The 23,030-nt window shown below is 39.9% G+C and overlaps 1 protein-coding gene across 2 annotated transcripts; it reads right to left on the reverse strand.

Annotated features, from left to right (window-relative positions):
- Positions 1-617: 617 nt before the first annotated feature.
- On the reverse strand, positions 618-18,890 carry ABHD17B (abhydrolase domain containing 17B, depalmitoylase). Of its 2 annotated transcripts, XM_050912997.1 has the most exons (5): positions 18,791-18,890; positions 12,131-12,364; positions 11,890-12,043; positions 2,722-2,901; positions 618-1,821 (listed from the first exon to the last, which is right to left on the reverse strand). In XM_050912997.1, the coding sequence occupies exons 2-5, from the start codon at positions 12,354-12,356 to the stop codon at positions 1,602-1,604; spliced, it is 780 nt and encodes a 259-aa protein (XP_050768954.1). In that variant the 5' UTR covers positions 12,357-12,364; positions 18,791-18,890; the 3' UTR covers positions 618-1,601. The 2 variants fall into 2 exon arrangements, with proteins under 2 accessions (XP_050768954.1, XP_050768953.1); XM_050912996.1 differs by having other exon boundaries at positions 11,890-12,364.
- Positions 18,891-23,030: the final 4,140 nt, after the last annotated feature.

The following is a 23,030-nucleotide window of genomic DNA, read 5'->3' on the forward strand; positions in this document are numbered from 1 at the left end:
TGATGATTTCAAAGAACGCTAAATTTGAATTCATTACAGAAGAATGTTTATAAGTAGCTCTGCAGCAGAAAACCTGTATACTGAACAGCAGAAAGAAGTAAGATGAAGCATGGGAGTGGGAGGGTGATCATAACAGTAGCTGCCGATAAAGAAATGTGCAGACAATTCGTAACAATGGATTACTGCTTCAGTTCTCAGATTTCCTAGAGTAAATGGGGAGTTGCTTATTATTGTGATATCGCAAGCAACTGTTGCTATTTCTTTTAAAAAAACAGAAAGGAAGAACAGCAAGTGTGTGGAATATTGTTTACTGTTAATCAACACATCTTAACCGAAGTTTTCACAACACTTGAAGCTACATTTAAGTATACAATAGTCTCAATCACAAAAAACAAGCAGAACAATTAAACTACATAAGGCCTTAAAATTAGCAGCACAGTGTGTATTGTTGGAATATTACTTTGTTTACAAATAGGCTACATATAATTAAGTTTATTTTTCATAGTTTTATTCACGCAAAATGCATTCAAGGGAAAGGCAACTTACAAAGTTTACGATGAGTTAATAGAAAAATGTCAACGTTCTCTTCTTGTCCCTCCCCCCCACCCCACTCAGGGGCAATTAGTAAAATTTCCATACAATACTCAAAAAACAATAAGCTTTTACACTAAACATCCAAAAGTAAGCCTGATCAGACAACTGCAAACTTGCAAATTGATTATTACAAAGTTGGATAAACTTCCGGGTTCTTTCTAATGACATATTGCATCTCTACGCAATCAATGTTTAAAACTACATTGTCCACAAAGCCTTCTAGGTTCTAAAAGTCTTACTGGTTTCAAAGAAGTACTTAGTGGCCTCAGTAGCAATCATGTGAATGATACTTATGTTACAACAATAACAACTTGCAGCATTATTTTGGCAAGATTAGGACTGCAGAGAAGATGAGTGTGAAAATTTGTTTAACCTGAAAGGTAAGGGACAACACAAGAACATAACATTTGAAGTAAAACTAAGCACAAAAGATATGAAAAAGATGGAAAAAGAGATCTATTTTGACCCCCTCCCCCTATAACAGGGCATGAGTCATTTCCAGTGACTGTCTATTCTTATTACATACATTAGTATTTGCTCAAATTTCATGGCTATTACATTTTTACAGAACAACTGCTTAGAACTCTGGTTTTTAATTTACACCTGTGCAACAGAGTAAGTCACAGTACATTTCGAGATGTTTAAAAAATATTTATAAACTTGTTTTTGATATGCTAAAGCATTTGGCAACACTTTTACAGCATTTGATTTTATATAATTAAAATTTCATACAGTACTCCTTGTGATTTTTTTTTTGTACATCTAAAAAGAAAAAACCTCACACAAAGTAATATGAACTGCCAAGCTTGACTGCATGATCATGTAATTCCAGTTTATAATACTGGTGTTAAAACCTTCATTAATTATGTTGACAAATCATTACCTGTACATTTAATGAAGGCAACCAAGATGATTTGAAAACACAACCTTCAGGTTTTATGTTATGTATTTATCAAGGCGTGCAGTTCTGCAGTGAAATGAAAAAGCATGTAAATATACAAAGAAAATTACAAGTTCACCAGTTCCTGTGACACAAACTGTTTTAATCTTTCAAGGTACTGTCCATAGAGTTCCACATCATTATGGCCTGCTCCTTCTACCCACAGCGGTTCTACAGGTCTCTGGCAACGCTCAAATAATGCTAGGCCATGTGAAAAGTCAATTACTTCATCTTCAGTCCCATGGATTATTAACACAGGAGATGTTATTTTAGAAATTTTGTCAATGCTGTAAGAAAAAGATTACATCTATGAACATAGTGAGCTTTATTAAATCTTTTTGAAGGACCAGACTTAATTTCACTTTTTAATTACACATTGTAGTTTTAATGATTTAATTCTGAAGTTGTTTAAATCATTAGAAAGTCAGATCTTATCAACACCATGGAAGCCATTATGGTAGCACCTGTAAAGCCACACAGAAATGAAAAACACTACTGGAAACTATTAGGATCGAATAACAGAGCAATCCATCTAAAAGTGTTATTCATTACCTTCAGTTCACTTCAAAAAAATCAAAGTTACTGGACTGATGAAAATATTACTGCAGAGTTTTTCAGTAAAAAAGTGCTTGTCAGAAGTGAAAGAAGTTTAGCACTTAAGGTCTGACCATCTATGGGGGAAAAAAGTCTTTGAAGTTAGATGCTCAAAATACAAGTAATTCTTTGAGGCAAGTGTACCAGTTTGTAATGGCCAACTAGTAGCATAGTTCTGAAATACATGACAGGAATTTTCTTCAGTTAAGGTCTAGTTTTCCAGTCTTCGCTACTTACAGAAACATACACAAAAGACTTTATTCACAGTTACCCAGACTAACAATTCACTGGACTAGAACTGCTTGTTAGAATTGGTGATATTAGGGGTTACATATAGAAAAACTAATAACTTCTTTAACATATACCCACTGAAATGATTAGAGACGTGAAAAACCTAGAATATTTACAAAGTTCTGTAAACTCCTTCAAATCAAATGTTCCTCATTGTTGTTATTCACTCTGATTTTTTTCCAACTGTTTTTTTTAAACCTTTGAAAGAAATTTCAGAGAATTTGCCATATTAGTTGTTTCCCTAGCCTAAAACTTCTGTAACAGAGAAAAATGCATGCAGAATAAAAAATCCTACAACTTACTTTGGGAATGCATCAAAGCAATAGGTCTTCTTCGTATCAGGAAAAGCTACTCGCATTCCTGAGGTCAGTGGAGAATGAAGAATTACAGCAGCACTTTCATACCTAGCAGCAAGATCCACAGATGGTACTGTTCCTATACTCTGGCCGTATATAATCACATTTTCAGGGCGGATTCCGTACCTGGAAAATTAAAAGTGTTAATAAAAGTGGCATATAAAGTGAAACAGACAAAACCACAACTATACAGCAAGGCAAAAAAAGCATTTCTGAAGACGAAAATTTCCTGAAGAGGATAAACGATGAAACAGGAGCTGGTAGAAGAACAAGCAAGTATATTCTACAACATTCCTGACTTAAAGGAACAATCATTTACTCTGTATTTGCAGGGTTTTTTTTTTGCCTTATGCCTGAATGATACTGAAATATGGGTTTATTTTTTTCAATATGGATTTGTGAATGCAGTTGTGACTTGCATACTAGTTGAAAGCCTTTACTGGTAACTCTAGTGGACCTACAACAGAATACTGATTAGAGCCTTGCTAGCTCTATGGTTATCATCAAGTGGAACATAGTCAAATATGCAAAAATTTGGTTGGCTTTACTCTTCTGATACCTGATAAAAACTGCAAGCTGGTAACACTGGTCAGCAATTTAGTGGGACCTAAAGCATGCCCATACAGACAGTGGTCAGAATATTATGCATTCTATGTAAAATCTGAGATGCTTCTTTCTTATCACAGCTGATTTGACATGCAAGCTAGCAAGAGGAATACCCAACCTAACTCACAATTAAGACAGCCCAAAAAGCACTACAAAACTAAAGTCAAAGCCTCCTTCCTAGTAAGATGAAAACACTACTTTTTTCTGTAATTAACTGAGGTAAACAAAAGAGTCATGAAACATCTAGTTAACACTTACAGAAGTCAGATCTAATATATTTTTCTGCATTAGCGTGGATACAAAGAGCAGCTAGTTCCCAAGTAACACTGGAAAAGCCTCTAAGCAGAATGTTATGCTGGCAAGAACAGTGCCCACAGCAGAAGTGAGCTGCTGATACATTGATCTACACTAACAAAGTACTCTTAGTACAGGTTCAGACTGCAAAAGTGTATTTATCTAGGTACCTTTGTTTAACTTATTTAGGAAAGGAAGTACCTTAAATAGGAAAAGATACTGCACTTCATTACCAAAATTAAAAAAAAAAAAATATCAAACATTGTTCTCATGTATTATCAGAAGCTTGTTCAGCTTTCTGAGTTAGAGCAGACTAGCCTAACACCACTGTGGAACAGCATGAGGTAAGTTTAATGTTTGCCAACTGACTATAATCCTAAAAAGACTGACAATCAACTGTTTTCAGTTGAAGTGAAGGAAAGTGCAACCATTACCTCTTCTACAATAAATGCATGCATCTTTTCTGTCAAAGCTAGATAACAACATGCATACCCACAAAAGAGTTCTCAAATTAGTACCTTTTGCCTACCTCCAGTAAAGCCAGGGAGATCTGTTTTATAATGAAAAATTGTCCAGTATCTTATAAATATGGCTAAATAACTGTATGGTAACTGCATATGTCACCAAACATTAAAATCAGTAAAGTCTAAAAGCCTCAAAATCAGGAATATTAGGAAAACAGATGTTTTACAGGTACCAAGACACTCAAATTACCAACCAACAAAAACCAAAAATCCACAAGTACTTTTCAATAAGCCAGAAAACATGTCCTGTGTGTTATATCAGTATGTAATAAACAGTTAATTAAAAAAAAATCTGGGAAGATTTCAAGAAAAACAAAATCACATCTAAGTATTACTAAAATGTAAGTATCACTAGCAGAATTCATTCGGCACCCCAATAAGCTTTCTAAATTGGGGCTAAAATCCACTGTTCACAGCTAGCACTGTCTATTTAACTATTCATCTATTTAAATTGTGTTCTGCTAGAGTGAAACATAGAAGTTGTAAAAGTATTAGCACACATATATTCATAGAATCTAGCCATATCATGACTACTTAATTATTATCAGCGTTCCCGAGAAAAAGTCTCTAGGATCATAATCAAATTAAGAGTTCTAAAACACTAAGACTCAATCATCAGCCTGGAACTATACACGCAAGCCCTCCACCTCACAACAGTTCTCAGAGAATAAAAAAATTCAAATGTTCTGTTTAACAAATATTTTCTCAAAATTCCAACACACAAAAATACAACAAATTAAAGCTTTGAAACGGAAACAAATGTAAGGTCTTCACTATTTCTGTATCTCTTCTGAAACACCTGAAAACAGCCTAGCACCTATCCTTTTACAATTAGTCTCCCAATTCAAAATAATTCAAATCACATTTGTCCATTCTGAAAGTACAGTATGGCCTTCTGTCCCTTTCATATAATCTGAACAAAACTCACATTAATACCTGACACTTTGCATCATTAGTATGGCATGGAGTTTGCACAGCACGTTATGACATAACATAGTTCTCAAATAAAAAACCTTGCAAATTATCAGACTCACATTTCCTCACTTATTGAGTTTTACAAGATGCAAGCCATTGCACAGAAATTTAAAGCAAAACTTAAAATCATATTTTGGAGCATATATTCTCCTCTTTCTCATTATTCTTCCTCCTATTTTTGAATCCAAATCCTTCAGCCTAAAGACAGCTAAATATTAGCTACAAAAAGTAATCCAAGAAATGTATTTACTATATTTGGATTAAAGTAATCCTTTCTCCATCACAGCCAAACACATTGCCTTCACATCACCCACCAGAAACTATTTGTTTCGCAGTCTGGAAACTAAAACAGTGAGGCCAATCACCAGAAGTGGTGGCTCAAAGGAGTCAGACTTTTGAATATTCTGGGTTGGAAAAAAAAAAAACCCAAAACCAAAAGAAGAAGCTTGGAAACCAAAGAACAACATCTGCTGTGTCAGTCTCCAGTCTTCCCTCCTCTCTTGAACAGGCTTCTGAAAAGTTCGGGGAAAAAGGAAGAGCCTCAGTTCCTCTCTCTCAAAAGCATCACTTTCCAATCTAAAATGGAAGAATTCTTGAGAAGATAACTATTGGTAAGTTCCCTGTCATAAAATTCATCTACTCCTCCTTTTGACAGTCCTGTAAACTCCAGGTAAACTCCAAGAAGTTTGGTGGAAAATTATTAGTTGACTCCACACCTGGTCTCCCAAATGAGGAAGTGTCAGATCAAGAGAAACAGTGGCAGTAATATTGTTCTCTTAATCAGTGCCTCAGAATTACAGGCCATCCTGAGGAAGGGGAATGTGACAGTTACAGAGGCATATGCTGTAAGTAGCTGTTCTGGCAATAAGAGCTCAAAGACATGCTGTAAAAACTGTTGATATCTTTGAAAGCTCATTATGTTGATCATAGGAGTAATGTAAACACTATTGCCTACTCAAGTAATCTTAGATAACTTGTGTCAGAACACATAGGGCTTCAGTTTGTTGGTGGTGGTAACGGTAGGGGTTTTTACTTTTGTTTTTTTTTAAGCCATAATCACCACAAAGAACCTTGGAACAAAATCTCAAAAGTTGCTGTGCATAGATGTACCCTCTCAGAGAAAGCACTATTCCTCAGGGACAAGTTATTCTGCACTGAATCTGGCATAAAATTTAGGTAGATATTTTCTGCAGTTTAAAGGTTGCCCACATTATTTTTCTCCTTCCCACAGCAACAGATTTCAATTCCTTTCAACACCTAATTCATCCTTTATGTTCATACACCTAAGGGCTACCTGCCTGGAAAGCACATGGAACTTGAAGAGCAGTTTTTACATAGAACTAAACATACCTCTGTTGACATAAGCTTGCTAACATCCACACAGAGTGTCTGAGCACTCAAACTTCTGCCCTATCATCACACTAAAGGTACAGGTTAGCATCACTACGAAGCTAAACTATTGCCAAACAGAAGAGAACCACCTTCCTATTTGCATCTTCGGCCACATGGTGCCCCTCATTGGGCTTCACCAACTAGTTTCAGAAACTAAATTAATCTCGTGGGAGTAGGGGAGCAACTACTTTTCTGCTCCTTTGTGCTGGCTATCTTCAGGGCCAGGCAAGAAATGACATGCCACTGGTGGGTTAAAGGAAGGAGCAAGCCAATAAATCATTGTAACTGTACCATCACACCACTCCCTACAATCAGGGCCCAAGCTAAAACAGGGCGACTAGTGAAGGCAGTATCCTCTTCTGCAAGCCTGCGTATGGTGATCAGATATAGATGGTCTCTTGTAAAAGAGGCAGCCCTGAACATTCCTGCGTGATCTTTTCAGCTTCTGCAGGAAAAGAAGAACTGCTAAACAGCAATGAAATATTCTTTTTTTCCCTTTGTGACAAACTTCACAATGTGCTGTAGCAGAAACTCTTTCACCATTTCCTTTATATTTCTGTCTCTGTAACAAGACCTTTTATGCACTTTACTAAATATTTATCTTAGTGGCAGTCCACCTCCTTTCCGCCCCTCCCTCCTCCTTTTTTTCTTTTCATAGAATTGTAGAACAGTTTGGGTTGGAAGACGATCTAGTCCAGCCCCCCCACCATAGGCAGGGACATCTTTCACTAAATCAGGTTGCTCAAAGCCCCATCTGACCTTACCTTGAACACTTTAATTGGATATACATCTTATATCACTTACATGGATGTTCATCATATTACATACTTTCATTGGATATACATCACATTACCACGATGTGCAATATGCAAACTACAAAATGCATGTCTGGTTGTAACAAGTGTTTTTTGGTTTGGTTGTGGTGGTTTTTTGTTGGTTTTTTTTAATACTTCAGTTACCTTTAACAACCAAATACCAGCTGAAATTACCATACTATACTTGCAGGCTCTTAAGTATATCAAGGGCAAAATGGCAGGTACTTTAAGGGAGACAGAAAGCAATTTATCTTTTTACTTCTGAACTACTGCTGTTAATCTAGAAGACTTGCTCACTTTACAATAATAAAATAAAGTATCAGTAAAATGAACCTTAGAAGGGTACATTTTCAGTAGTACCTCTCAGGCTCATACTAATGAAGAGGTACAATAGATGCTCTAGAGAGGCTCCTGTTTGTGAAGCTACTGCAACACTCACATTTAACCAACTGACAGCAGTGCTTGGGGCACATGGAACAAGGGAGAACATCCTGAGGGAATTTTCAATGCATATTTCAGAACCTTTTGTCATCATGTACATAACACACAAAATTACACCTGCAAATTGCAGAACATGAAGAGCATGAACATCCTCCACACCTTTAACTATCAACATTCCAGGCCATGAATAAAACTCATGAGCGTACAGCTCTTCGTCAACTGAGATGCACATTCCTCCTCTTGTGTATACAAGGTGTAACATTGCTAGAAGAAAAAGGCAACTATGTTTTATGAGAGGCAAGCCCATTGACCACGCATGTGGTAATTAACAAACTGCACCTCCTCTGCCTCTCTCATGACGGTTTGGCCTTTTCTAAACTTTACAATGCTACTTGTACATTTGTTTCATTGGCAAGATTTCTCTTCACGATAAATTGAGCTACTTTGAATGAAAAAAATACATAATTTGTGAATTCTCAAAAGAACACTTTCAGCCAACATCCAAATAGATTTGACATTATTCCTGTATTTGGGTGTTTAAGTTATGGACATTCTGTCCACTTTGATACATCAGTCTGATGGTTAGATTTCAATTTTTCAATTATTATACAGTCCATGATAAGTAACAATGAAAAGGCTGTTTGGCTTCTTAAAGGTAAATCTGGTCATGAGGCAACTCCAGCAAGTCTTCAGGTTTCTGAACGATCGCCACTTGCCCTGCATTTGCCCGGGGCTGGTTAAACCTTTCCACCCTTGCTGGGGTGTCATCAAAGGCCTTCAGAGACCAAGAGAGCAGAAAATAGGCGTATCCCAAAACGACGCCTGGCATTTCAACACTTTGTAGCTATGACAGACAGAAAAAGAATGTCCTCACTTGCAGCTTTTATATAGTGCCATGCACATGAATATGCAATAATGCGCAACTTTCCCAAACATGATGGCAGTGAATCACCTTGCCTTCTTCCCCAGTCAGCATCCACATGGATAGCTACTGCTTCCTAGTAAAATACTCAAAGCAGGTAAAGAATAGGGACACAATTCAGAACCTGCATCTGCTGTTTACCTCTTCCGATCTGCTGCCAAATTAGCTTTCTGTATTCATTTCCACAAATTATAATGTTCACATACCCTTACAGCAACCACTTTTAAGAAAGCGGTGTTGGACCAACCTCACCATCACCCTCAATACTAGTTCCAGACTATTTCACCATAGGTGTCCAGTCCCCACTAGAGAGTTGTGCCCATTTACAGATGACCATCTGGATTGTCCTTCCAAGATATAAAACAACACACTAATACGTCTCCACCACAAGCAGCTGTGTTGACTGTAGAATGAAGTCTACATCAGCATTTCAATTACTCCAGAAACACCTTTTAACGCTGGGTTCTGTGATCCCATTTCTCAGAACAGGGAATGCAGGTAGCTGTGGGTGTCTGTGATCAACCTCCAACAAAGGTAATTTCTCCATTCTTTTCTTCATCCCATCACAATGTGTGAGGCACAGTTCAAAAGTCTAGGATCCCTTTCTTTTCTCATCCCATTAACTTGAATTTCAAAGGAGTTACAGCTATACTTACATCTATCCTGCAAACAATCCGCTGAATTAATTTGTTTTTGCAGAACACTTACATTATAAAATGTTAAAGATGGTGCCAGTGTAACACTGACAAAACAGGCTATGCTAGAAAAGTGAATCAATGCTGCAGCAAATGCTCAAAGGCTCCATTCTGGTCCACATATTCATCAAGTATTTAAACACAGCTGAGCACTGTCCCAGGGCTCAAAAGAATACCATGGACTGGTAACCAAACTGTGTGAGCCAGTATATCCAGAGTCATGTGCTGAACTTCTCCCTGCTACATTCAGCATTCAGATACAAGGACAAGACCAGGTCTGCCAACTGGGAAGTTGTTCAAAGTACCACAGTGGAAACTAGTAATACTAACCACTTTAAGGAACGGAAAAAATTCAGTTCACTTTTATGAAATCCACAAGTTGGGCAGACCAATCCAAGCTCTATACACTACAGAATTACATATTTCTAAAGGAGGTTTTGACACAAAAAATAAACACAGACAGCAAATGGGACTGAAGTGAGGTCATTCCTGAATGGAAGAGGGAAAAGCAGATAGATGTAGTATGTATTAGAGTTCCCCCGACAATGTCTGTTCAGCAAAGGGCATGTTCAGATGGCATATTAGAATGAACAATCTTATTTGATTAGGGAAGGTACACTATGCGTTGTTCAAGAATGGAGGCGAGAATTCAAGTTGCAATCACATTTCCTTTTAGGTTTTCAATCAGAAATTTGTCAGGGGGAGGAAGAGACAATAACTACAAATTAGTTCATAAAACAGAGCCTGTAAACTGACAAACGATTAAGTTTCACCGTCTAGTTCTCTTCCATTTTCGGGTATATTTAAACAATTCAGACTGTCTTCCACATTGTTCACAAACCATATTATGGTTTTGGTAAATGTTAGTGGGTATTTCACCTAGCGGCAATCTTCCAGATCACCTACTGACCACAATCCACGGTCACCAGTGCACCTGTTGCAGCCCCTGGCTTACAGAACAGATGTCTAGTTATATCTCAGCTTTCCGCTGTAATCAAAAGAAATGCCAAAACCTAATCTAACAACACAGTACGCATGTTTTTGAATATATGAGGCTGAACAACTGTCCCCTGTGGTTGTATGAGGTTTATGATAATAAGTGTTCCCCCTACTTTAATATATGAATAAAATGTTTCTTTAAAAAGAAGTATCACACCTTTGTTATGATGTAAAAGAAATGCACGACAATATGTGTATTTAAAACACTGAAAAGGCATAATCCGCTCCAAAGTAATAGGAAAATAGTTAATATTACATTGATCAAGTTCTAAATTCACTGCAACAACTACCAGGCTGCAGGATTTAAAGAGTCTTTACACATGCCCTTACACTAAGTCACATCCCTGATACTGTATTATTAAACAGTATGCTCAAGTTGCAATGATTGAACCATAACATGCTGCTCTACATTATATTCAGGTTTTCACAGCTTTTTGGTGCAAAATACACAATATGATGGGAGGTTTTTTGGTGAACATCTATTCTTATGATCACACAGTATTTTAAAAAACAATCTTTTTGTAGTTTGGGTACTTGTAACACAAGAAGAATATTGTTCTAAATGGAAAAAACTATGGTGAAAAATCCTCTCAAATTTAAGAAGTGGTTATTCAGTACTGCATTTATTTGGTGCCTAGGATTCTTACCTGCATCAGGGAATGCCTCCAGAGTCTTTCATCTTACTATTTTATCTCCCTAAAACCAGAGGCTTAGAACACAGAAATTGCTGAAACAGCATCCTTCCAATTTGCATTTTTTTTCCTCGTCCAGTTTTAATCTATTTGAGTTAACACCACTGATTCAAATTCCTGATTTTTATTCCCACCATAATGTATTTACACAGGTCAATTACAACCTCTCCCACACATCATGTTTTGCTAAGATAAAAACATCTTTTTGTTTTATACAGAAAGCTATCTTTGCAAGTGTTGTAGCTGCTAGTCTGAATTCTGAAACAAAGGTGGTCTGAACACCATACAGAAATCCAAACAGAGTCTCACCAGGTTCTCTTACAACAGCTTTTCCACTGCCTCTCCCTACAAAAAAAGTAGGTGATGGAATTATCTGAAAAAACAACCCGCATTTTCTCTCGCCCACATCACACCAGCGGCTCAGGTACTGGGGAATCAATTATTATAGGTTTTCCCTCTCTTCTGAGATTTCCAACTGAGAAGATCCCAAACTGTGACAATAAGGATTATCTTCTAATCATTCAAGACTGAAACATACCTTATTAAATTTCATCCCATTTCAATTTTTTTGGTATATCAGTACTACTTACTGATCCTGCTCAACACTGACAATGCCTTCAGCATAAAGCGCCACCAATCAGCTTGGATATGAATCAATTAATCCTAAAATACAGCATTTCTGTTTAAACTACCTATGCAGATTAAGTACAATCATTTGAAAAGCACGCTGTAAAAGAAAAATGGCAACTAATGTCTTACCTTGTCCTAAGAGCCACCCAAGCAGCATCAATGTCAGCATACAGATTCTTCTCTGTTGGCTTCCCAGAACTTGCACCATATCCAGAATAATCATATGAGAATATGTTGCAATTAATCCGTGAACCCAGTCCTATGTAAAAGCTGCTCATCTGACCTAGGTCAACAGCATTTCCATGTGAGAAGAGCAAAGTGTACTTGGCGTTAGGCGAGCAACGCACAAACATACAGGCAATCCTGTTACCTTTACTTGTTCTAGTCATGAAGCACTCAATGGCATCTTTTTCTCTAGAAGAATATTGCCAGTCTGCTCGCTCTGAGAGATGTAAAGTCCAGCGACTACCACTCTCATCACACATCAGTGTATACGTGGGATCAGGAGGTAAGAATGCCAATTTGGAAGCAATTTTCCCTGGGCATGGCGGACAACAGAACAGGCAACACAGTTCACTAAAGGAAAGATTATTCATCTTCTAGTCTGAAACAGGAAGAGAGAATGGTATCAGTTTCTAGTTACAATCCTATATAAAAAAAAGAAAAAAGAAAAACTCATGGAAAATGTAAACTTAAACCTCTCTAGAAAACAATACATAATTTTAGTGGAAACATTTAACAAAACATAGATTTAAAGGTATATGTAAATTTCTATATAATAGCTTATTTAATATTATTAGCTACTTTAGAATGAGTATATTATTAAAGAACCGTGATAACTCTAAAGCTCTGCCAGATATTAAAACTAAAATATGATTACCCAGGGAAAGAACAAGCATGAGTTTTGGAGTTTCTTTGGAGAAAATGAAGTCCTTCATCTTAAGCCACTAAGAGAAGTGTTCATCCCGTTGACAAATACATATGTTATAAAGAACAATTAAAATACGTTGCAGTGTTTGCAGGATACTAAGGCTATGCAGATCTCTGCAGCCAAAAGTCACTACAGCATTTCCTAAATACAGAGAACATGTATTGCAATCATGAGTTAGGGGCTCCTGCAAGAGGTATCAGCAGTATGAAAGAAAGGTGCATGAAGGTCAAAACCTAGAAGGCAAAACAAGATGCTTCTGCTAGCTTAGCAAACAGTGTAGACCTTCAGTACACTAAAATCCAGCCATAAACTCTTCCTTGCTCCACATACTGGCTGACACAAATGTTTCCAAACTCTTCAAAGAAATTATTAGCTAAGGTTTCCTGTATTGCACATAGGAATTGGGATTATATTAATGATATGACTATTTTTATTCCATGCTTTAACAAAAACATCCCAAACCAAATGCTCTATCACAGATATTTGGGAAATCAATATAATCTATACTACCATTTCAAAGCATTGGTTAACAGAGTGGGGGGAGAAAAAAAAACAGAAAACACACGTACACCTAGAGCAAGCTAGGTAAAGATACAGTTGGCCTGAAAAGCAGGCATTGTGTCCTCTTAATTTACAGCAGGGAGAAGAGAGGGGGAAAAAAATCCTTTGTTGTGACAACACTTTTTCTCAGAGGTAGGAAGAGCAATGAAATCTGCCAAGAGCCATGCTGGAAACCAGCACACCTAAGATAAGCATTTACATTACTTTCCTTCTGTTAAGGCATCTGACATTTCATCTCAACTTAAACAACCTTTCCATCACAAATCTATCTACAGGTCTCAAGCTCAGTTCCTGCCAGGTCACTGTGAACAGAAACACTCTTACAGTTTCATGTACCAGCTTTGACTGCTAGATCCAAGATTACAAATGGGAACAAAACAAGTGGATTTCTGATGTCCACAGTGCCGTGCTGTTTCAGAAATACTTGGGTAATTCAACAATAAAATCTTACTGCTAACGATAATACTTGGCGATATTTAGATCATATTTCAAAGTTTGTCCTCTAACTTGTATACAAGTACAGTTTTCATGCCTGTATAAATTTCTCTTTGGAAAAGCCTCAAGGACACTGCTGTAAGAACTGCTGAATATAGATCATAGAACAACTATCTGTATTTTGGATGTGTGAATCGTCTCTTCCCTGTGGTAGAGTATGAATGCATACTGCATACAATGTTACATAGAGTATACTTGTATAGTAGTAAACACAGGCACAGCAAGAAAGTCCGATAAACAGCATGAGCATTCTTGGAATACTACTCTTCTTTATAGGGCACAAAAAATCATTTTTTTGCCAAGTGCTTTCACCCTGAGTCTCTAGTTTTCTTCAAAATAGAGAGAAATCACAGATTCTTAGATATAGGTGACCAACACTACCAATTTAGAGGAGATGGCAGATGTACTGATCACCTCCCATAAAGAGGCAGATTGTCTCTTAAATGAAGATCCTGAATAAATGACCATATTTCTGCCGGCTAAAGAAACAACAGCCTCATGTATTTATGTAATCAGCACAAGTAGTCACTCAAATTTGGAATAGCTCATCTGTTCCCTGTCAGGTAAGATTATCTGGACATGAAGTTTAATTTTAACGTGCAAGTCAGGACAAGAAGTGGAAGAGGTCTATGGAAGAGGTCTAGGGATGGGCAAAAGGCTTGGGCTGTCTTATGCACAGGAAAAACTCAATACTTTTTTCCCCTTCTTTACGTCTCTTACAGCTATGAGCACCAAAGGAGCCACTTCTTTCACCTCTACTTAGAAAGCTCATGTTCACAGCGCAGAGGAACTGCTGTGATGCCTCAACAGGCTTTTTTTGCAAGAAGTGCTTATGACCCAATATTCAACCACACTTCTATTTCTATCAGAAATCGTTAAACCAATGTGTTCTGAGTAAGTTTTCCCACCTTTTCAGAAAAGCTGAAGGCCAAAGCTAGATACTACAATTTATTTGGGGTGGGAATATTATTTTATGTGAAAAATTTAGAAGAATACGTACCTCCAAAAGTGAGGTGTAAATAGCCTGTTCTGCCCAGGAACAACAGACTGCGCTCTATTCCAGCATACAATGATAGCTACAGAATTTCTTACTTGCTTCCCAATCCACTTGTCAGAAAGAATTAAACCAGGAGTTTACATTATTTATAACTATAAACAGCCCAGCAACACTACAAATATGATCTCACTCAGAAAATATTTGCTATTTGTCAAAGTCATTTCAGAAGACTGGAAGCTAGCCTGTGGAATTCACACACAGGGTAGTACTGCAGTAACCACACTTAATCAGCTGAGGTGGTACTGTACCCCAAGATAGCTTAAATGTGCCAAATATGGGCTGTTGCCACATATGGCAAATGACTTATGCTGAAGACCATGTCTAAAGTATTATTTCTCCCCTATACTAGGCTGTAATGTAGACTTTATATAATGTCCATTTAATCCAATGGAAACTCTATCTACTGAAACTAAAGATTTTTATTCTAGAGTTGTTCTCCATCTAAATCTAGCAACAACTCTCTTTAAAACAAATACTTGCTACTTTCTTCAATCAGAAGACCCAAGAAAAATAGCAGTTCCCTAGCATCACTAACTGAACAAATCTGACACAAAACACCTACTGAACTTCCTGAGGAGGATACCTTCAACTAAATGCAAACAATGTTTCCATTATACTGGAACTGGTTTGTCATTCATTTTATTCACATGAGTGTGTTCTTAACCTCCGGATCTGGAATGGAACCAGGATATGAGAGAGTCCCCAGAGTGTATAGAGTAATTCTGATATCACTGTTTAAAAGTTCAACTGAATCAGCATTTCAGCGTAGTAGTTATTCACCAGATGTCACAATTTAACTTCAACTAAACAGACATTATCTTTCCTCAAAAGATATACTGCTCAGATACCCCAATGAGGGATTAAACTTAATGTTACCCCTCCAATAGTGGGTTTTTTTAGTGTTCTTAATGTTAGAAAACATGTAACATGATTTCCTAATGATTCATCCAGCCAGAAATTATTATGGTAAAAATTAAAAGAAAAGTCACAAAACTCCCTTCATTTAGCATCACCTAGCCTTGGTAAAAGCTTTGGAGATCAACAGTCTTAAGAGACTAATTATTTTATTAAGTTTAAAATATAGTTTATGGAAAGTGAACATGGTATCACAAGTAAAGTTGCATTAAAAATAATAACTCTAATAACAAATGGGCTTGATGTATGCTTTATCTGGACTCTCACTGAAACCGGGGCAAAAACAACACTGACCACAAATTACCTCAAGCATACAGTTCCACAACTACAGATGAATAACTTTAATGGGACTCGTTTGCCTAAAGATATGTTGTGAATACCTAAGTTACAGTCTAACACCTTCTGAGCATGTATGATGTAAATCTCCGTTCTCATTACAGTAGCATTGTCAGACGCAGAGATCAACACATCCCAACAACATAACTATTTCACCTTCTATTTATCATTTCAGTACTAATAAAGAGGCCAGTGCTGTTCTGCAAACACAGTTCCTAATGCTGGTAAAATTACTAACAGCAAAAAGAATATAGTAAGAGAAATATACATATCCTTTAAAATTATGCTGCATTTTTCATATAAATTAAGTAGGAAAATTCTGTGGAAGAAACTGTGGAAAGCTGATAAACTTCTACTATTGCATCAAGAAAGGATAAGAAATAAAACAGACCCAAGTGGCATCACCCACCCCTTCTGGGATAGCTTTTAAAAGCAAGGCCAGAGCATTTTATCAAATTTATCTCTTTAACTCTCTTATGAATAAAAAAGTAACACAGAAAATAAGAAATGTAAAACTGCCTACAGGCAGTAATTTCAGTCCATTCTTCAGCAATTACCCTTTTCATTAAGGCTGATAGAAGAGGGGGGAAAAAGTCTATCTAATCTGAAAGAACACCTCAACTATTTATCTTGTGATTCCTAGGATAACACAAATGTAGTTCTTTCATATAGGCAATTATTCCTGTCCTCCTCCCTCTGCAAATCAGAACAAGAGAGTGGATCATATTATTCACATCTTTGAGTACTTCACTACGTATTGGGCCTCAAAAGCCCAACCCTTGCAAACACTTATCTAGAAATCTTATATTTACATTAAATATAAATTATTCTAATTGTATATTTAAATTAAATTACCTATTTCATAGGAACTATTCACAAGAACAAAGTCAAACTTGTAAGTACAGCTGCTGGTTTGTAAATTTTAGTGGTACTCTAACAGTAACAGGCAAGATACTAAAATTGTTGGGGGTTTTTGTTTGTTTGTTGTTTGGGCGTGTTTTTTTTTTTTTAAATCATCATTTTTCATTATATACTGCTGAAAGAAGAAACTCTAAAGTAGTTTCCCTCTTCCTTTCATTGAGCACAACGCAATGAAAACTTGAGTTCAAGCCACTACTGAAGCATTCATATTTATTTCAACATCTGCATTATATTAAAAATGGAACAGAAGGGTATGAGCATCCTCCATACTTCAACAGTTAAAGCAACAAAATATTTAGTGAAAAAAATATCAATGTCCAATTAAGTATTATATAAAAGGATTAAACTAATAGAATTATTATGAAAGAATACACAGTAGGTCCAGAAAAGATGACAGAGGAAGTCTATTCAATAATGAAAAAGCCATACCAAGAAATACCATGAAGTAACTCTTTAAGGTAGTTTTCAAAGAGCAAAGCAACCCACATAAAACCAGAGAAGCCTGATAGTACCAAAACTTCATTTTGGTTAGTTTGATTTTAAACAAATAAACAGCTTTACTATTCTCACAAAGTCTAGCAATATTATAAAGCTTAACTTATATAGGAGACATTATTCTTCTTCTGCTGGTTACTTTGCATACCTCAAAACCTAATGACACAGCTGAAAAAAGAAAGGGAATACAGGAAACACTAAGTGAAAAATCTAGCCATCCCTTCTCACCTAAAGAACAAAGCAACGCTCTAAAGATCTCAGATAGACAACTGTGGGATTAAGTCGGATTACATAATGTTTTGCACGCTCCAAGCAAGACTCTGCACCACGGAACTGCTCTGCTAAAACCCTCTGCACGCTGAAGCCCCCGATTGTATTTCAGCCACATCAATCTGGTGCTTCACTGCACCAGTCGGTCAATCACTAACAAGAAGCTACGCTTGTAAAAACAGTCCTACGTTCAGACGGTACTATTTTGGTTTCTGCAGTCATGTATTTTTCTAGCTACCTTCTGGCCAAATACTTTAAACTTTTAAATTAGTAATACCTGAGAGCAATTTTATGGCCAGCGTGACTCCCACCGTCAACAGCAGAAGCTGAAGAAATACATTAAATCAGGCTCGCGAGAATTAAATGAACTCTTCAGGTGTCTGGGTCTAAAAAGGGCTTCGCAGAAGTCAACAACACTGATATGGAGGCACTATTCAGACCCGCTAAAAGCCAGAATTTAACAAGCGTTTAAAAAGTCAGCGCGCCCGTTTCCCGAACAAAGGCGTCCGCGGCAAGACCACGGAGACGGGAGCCCCGGGACAGACCGCCCGCAGCACCCCGGGCCCTCTGAGGCAGGCGACACCCCCCCTTCCCGGTGCTCGGGGCACCGAGGGCGGCAGGACAGAGGCCCCCGAGCCCACAGCCAGGACGCGGGCGGGGGGGTCGCCGGGGCCGACACCCCCCTGCCCGGCTCGGGTCGGAGAGCCGAACCGCCGCCTCCCTCGCTGAGGAAAAGCCGGTGCCTGCCGCGGCCCTTCCTCCTGCCCCGCGCCACAGCCCCGGGAGGGGGGCCGCCACACGCCTGCCCCAGACGGCGGAGAAGGGCCGCGGACAGCCGAGGAGGGAAGAGAAACGGCCGGACCCGCCGAGGGGCCAACTCGCCGCCACACCGCGGAACCGGATCCTCGCACCGCAACCCCGCCGCCAGCGCCGAGCCGGGGCCGCACCGGCTGCTCCCCACCATTCCCTCACAGCGACTCGTCCGCCCCCGCACCCCCCCCCCCGCCCCGTCCCGGCCCCACCGCTGCCGGCGGGAGGAGAGCCCGTACCTGCACCCGGCGCTCCGCTCGGCACTTTCCCAACCGCCGCCGCTCCAACGCCGGGCCGGCGGGGGGGAGGGGTGCCGGTTGTGCTGAGTAACGGCGCGGCGGCGGGCGGCTGTCAGCGCCCCGGCCCCGGCCGGCGCCCGCAGCTCCGCAGCCGCCCTCCGCGGCAGAGAACGCGCGGCCCCGGGAGAGCTGCCCTCCGCGCGGCCTAGGGGAGCGGCGCCGGCCTCACCTCGCCGACCGACTGCATCGGATCGAGCGGCTGCCTGAGCGGCCAAGGGGGCGGCGGGGCGGGACCGGCCGCCGCCGGCCGCGGCGCACCAATGGGGGCGCAGCCCGCAGCGCCGCTCCGGCCACTGAGGCTCCGCCCGAACGCGGGTGGGCGGGAAGCAGCGAAGAGACAGCGAACCGTCGTGGGCGGAGGGGTTATACAGACGCCGGCCTCGGGCCAATGGTGAGGCGGCGGGGTCGGGGGGGGGGGGGGGGGAAGCGGAGCGGTTCCGGGGCAGGTGTCGCCAGCAGTGGCGGTTGCCCGGGGGATGAGCTCGGAGAAGGGGAACGTGTCGCGCACGCGGCCCCAGCGCTACCAGAACGCGCGCGCCTTCAGGAACGACAAGTACGACACCAGCGCCCGGCGCAAGGTAGGCGGCGGGGCGGCCCCCGGGACCGGACCGGACCGGCCCCCCTTCCCTGCTCCTCTCCTCTCCCCTCCCCTCCCGGCAGAGCGCTGAGCCGGGCCGCGCAGGGCAGCTCGCTGCCCGGTGGGCGCGGGTGGGCGGGGGGGGGAGACGCGGCGGCAGGGGCGACCCGTCTTGAGGCGGTGGAGCGGCTGGGGGCGGAGCGGCGGAAGGGGTTTGGTGCCGACAGCGTAAATGGGAGCCGGTGCGGCCTGCTGGGTGCAGAGATGCCTTTGAAGCGAGGGGCTGTCCCTGTGCGGACTTCTGCCGGAACGTCCTGAAGAGCTTCAGGACCGCAAACGAAGCCGTACAGCAGTGGCAGCCGAGACACCTCTTCGTTTTAGCGGTGGAGAAACCTTTGGCCCAGGTCTGGTCAAAAGGTTCACTGCGGTGTTAAGGGAGTAATCCGTAACAAGCCATTTCAGTCAGCTGTCACCTGGCCCCGTGTCTTAGGCTGTTGCGTAAGCAAATACATTGTGTGATACTTGAATCATATTTATGACATGAAAGGCCCTCGTTAAGCCGAAGAACTATTAAGAGGAAGGCTGTAATAAAGTATTTACTTTTGTGCAGTGAGCGCAGTAAGTAGACGTGACCTGCAATGTTATCCATGTGACTTCTTGAAAGGTGTTTGGTCTCCGCAAGGTTTGTGACTACGTGGTCTTACTTCAGACATCTTAACATTTGGAGAATTTATTTTGAACAACTTCACCCATCATCCACATAAATATCAAGTTTCACTTTATATACTTTTGAGACAACTTAAAAAAGACTCATGTTTGCTTTAAGGCTTTAAAAAAATCTTAAGGGGCTTTTCTGAGTAGTTACATAGAAAGGTGTCTTCAGCTATTTTATCAGTGGGTTTGCTACACACATTACCATGATTTGATATTTTAAGACTGTTGTTATCTTTTTTTGCTTCTAAGCAAGGAAAAGGAAATGGTTTACAATATAATCTTGGAACATGCTCTGTGCTTGTAGTTGTGGTAACATAATAGCAGTGCGGGAGAGGATGAAGACCAAGCAGTGTGCCTGAGCAGTAACAACACGAAAGTGGGATGTTTTGTCTTAGAAGCTAAATTGAAAGAGATGAATAAAACAAAACACAAGATGAGCACTCTAGAAGAGGCTTATCTGGTGCTATTGCTGTTATGTCAATATCCCTTTAACTGAACCTGACCAGGTTTTTTGACAACCTGGTTGTCAAAAAAAACTGAGAGGAGGGGAAGAAAGTAGTAAGTTAAAGCAATGGCACCAAAGAGGGACATTTGGGTTTTTTTGTGGTTTGGTTGGGGTTTTTTTTTATGTTGTAGGACTGGTTCTGCTAGTTGAACAGGCTGCTTTCCTGGGACTCTAAGCAGCACCAGTGTTATTTATTCTGTGAGTCACTGCATGATCCCCGATAGGAGAATAGTTTCCTGTCTGGCCTCTACACACGTACACACACAAAAGTATCCTAGAGACTTGGTCTATCAGAAAAGTCTTCAAAGAGTAACTGAATTCTGATATCACTTTTGTAACTGAAATAGTCACTTTAATACCCACATGGCTGTTTTTCTTCCCTTTTTTAATATTTTATATCATATAGAACTGGCTACAGAGTACCATGCACTCAAATAACTAAAATCTTTTTTTAAAAGCTTTTGAATGTAGCCAAGATTCACTGTGGGTGTTAACTGTGATATGGGACTGTGTCTTTTTCCTTTCTGTTTCAAGCAAATGATATCTTTTCTCTCTCTGCCTGCCAGTTCATGGAGCTGGCTGAACACAGGGAAGAAGCTTCTTGAAGAAGGTGCTTCCTATTACGGGGTTAGATAGTGTGTGGTAAAGGGAAAGGATGCATTTTTCTTTTGGCGTGCCATGATGTACAAATTCTAGTGCTAAGGGATACACAGGGGTCTTTATAATGATGACTAGGCCTGATTCTGCTGTTTGAGAAATTTGAGAAGAAGTTAGACTAACAAAGATTAAGTGGTGATTAATGTCATAGTTTAGATACAGACTATGCTGAATGATGACAGTTTTGCATCTCTGTCTTGTGTAGTCCTGAATGATCAGATGCACCACAGATGTTCAAGGTGTGATGAGGGAAAGGAAGAAATAGTAGCAATTTGATCACGGGGACTGATGCAGGAGTGGGGCGTTCTTCCTTTCCACCTCTCACTAGCTCAGTAGATCAGAAGAATGCTCAGAGCTGCTGAAAGAGGGTGGATCTCCTGTAAATCACTGCTAAATTTTTTTTTTATTTTTAGGTATTTGGCCTATCTTTGACTACTGTTATACACTGTCCAACGCAATACTATCTTGAAAGGGTGCAGAATGCTTTTTAGCTTAAAATTTTTATCCTGCTGCATTTGTGCACTGCATTAGCAATGTTGAATATTAGCTACAGTAGCTTCAGCTTGTACTGTGGGTGGATTTGAGGTAGTTATTTGCAGTGTTATTGCTGCTTCTCCCAGTGAAGCAGTATCTGCAGAGGAAATTGATCTAATAGTCCTTTGACTTTTCCCTGCTGGCAGTCATTATCCAGTTGTTTTGTGGTTTTTTGAAAGGTTTTGTGCTTTCTGTCTGACACTGACCTTGGCATCCATTTTCCAGTCTTAAAGACTATAGATCTGATTACCTACAGAACATGCTGAAAGATCCATCTGTCTTTCCTCTAATGATCAGTCTTTACTACAGCATTACTCTGGGATAGGCTAGCTGAGGTGAAACACCCTTGCGGCAAAGTACACTGCCTCTCTACTGTATTTGGGTAACTGCCTACAACAGTGCTGGGAAAGCTTGCATCCTAGGATGAACTGAAGAAGGAAGAGCCAGGACAGGGTAAGACACACTGTGTTGTTAGTTATTGAATCTTGGAATTTGTTTATGGGTGCTTGCTTTACGTAGTATATTCCAGAACAGCTGTTTGTGGCACTGAGCTGAGGAATATACATTATGTTATATGAATATACATTTTATGTAAAGTATATTACATAAGTCAGCATGGAAGCTGGAGTAGTTCTAGAGATGAAAGCAAATAGCATTCAATGAGAGCATTTTGAACTCCATTGTAATAAGATGGTAGACCACAAAGTGATTCATATTTACACCCAAATGACTGATCTGTTTCTCCATTTCTTTCCTCTCATTAAGTACGCTCCAGATGATAATCCACATTTCCCTAAATTTCAGAGGTTATTAACTCTGAACCTCAGCTTTACCATAGTGATGATGTCAGCTACTTCTTCAGCTGGCTGTATGGATAAATAACTTGTTTTGGTGGAGACACTGGTCAAGACTCTGGGAAGGCAGTAGGAACAGAACAGGTGAATATACAGAGCTTAAATGCTGAGTCAGTGATCGTGACTTGAAGCTGAGGGAAGATATAGATAAACCAGTAGCCAGCTGGAATTATCAGATAACAGTATTGGAGTTTGGTTAGTTTGGAGTTCTTGCTGCAACATAGAGTAGCTTGGTAGGCTAAAGTCTACTCTCTAGCTACCTCTGTTATTCTGGGTTCAGAAGTGTGTTCAGGCCTGGGTTGTAGCCCTTCATGTAAGGAGGAGCAAGCATAACATCTG

Source organism: Gymnogyps californianus, chromosome Z, assembly GCF_018139145.2.
Source record: "Gymnogyps californianus isolate 813 chromosome Z, ASM1813914v2, whole genome shotgun sequence".
NCBI classification, from domain to species: domain Eukaryota; kingdom Metazoa; phylum Chordata; class Aves; order Accipitriformes; family Cathartidae; genus Gymnogyps; species Gymnogyps californianus.

Excerpts from the sequence above, each read along its gene's own strand:
- ABHD17B (XM_050912996.1), bottom strand. The coding sequence starts at position 12,356 with ATGAATAATCTTTCCTTTAGTGAACTGTGTTGCCTGTTCTGTTGTCCG. Across the intron at positions 2,902-11,889 it reads TGGGTGGCTCTTAGGACAAG|GTACGGAATCCGCCCTGAAA; the intron begins GTAAGACATTAG and ends TTAATTTTCCAG. Across the intron at positions 1,822-2,721 it reads TGCTTTGATGCATTCCCAAA|CATTGACAAAATTTCTAAAA; the intron begins GTAAGTTGTAGG and ends TTTTTCTTACAG.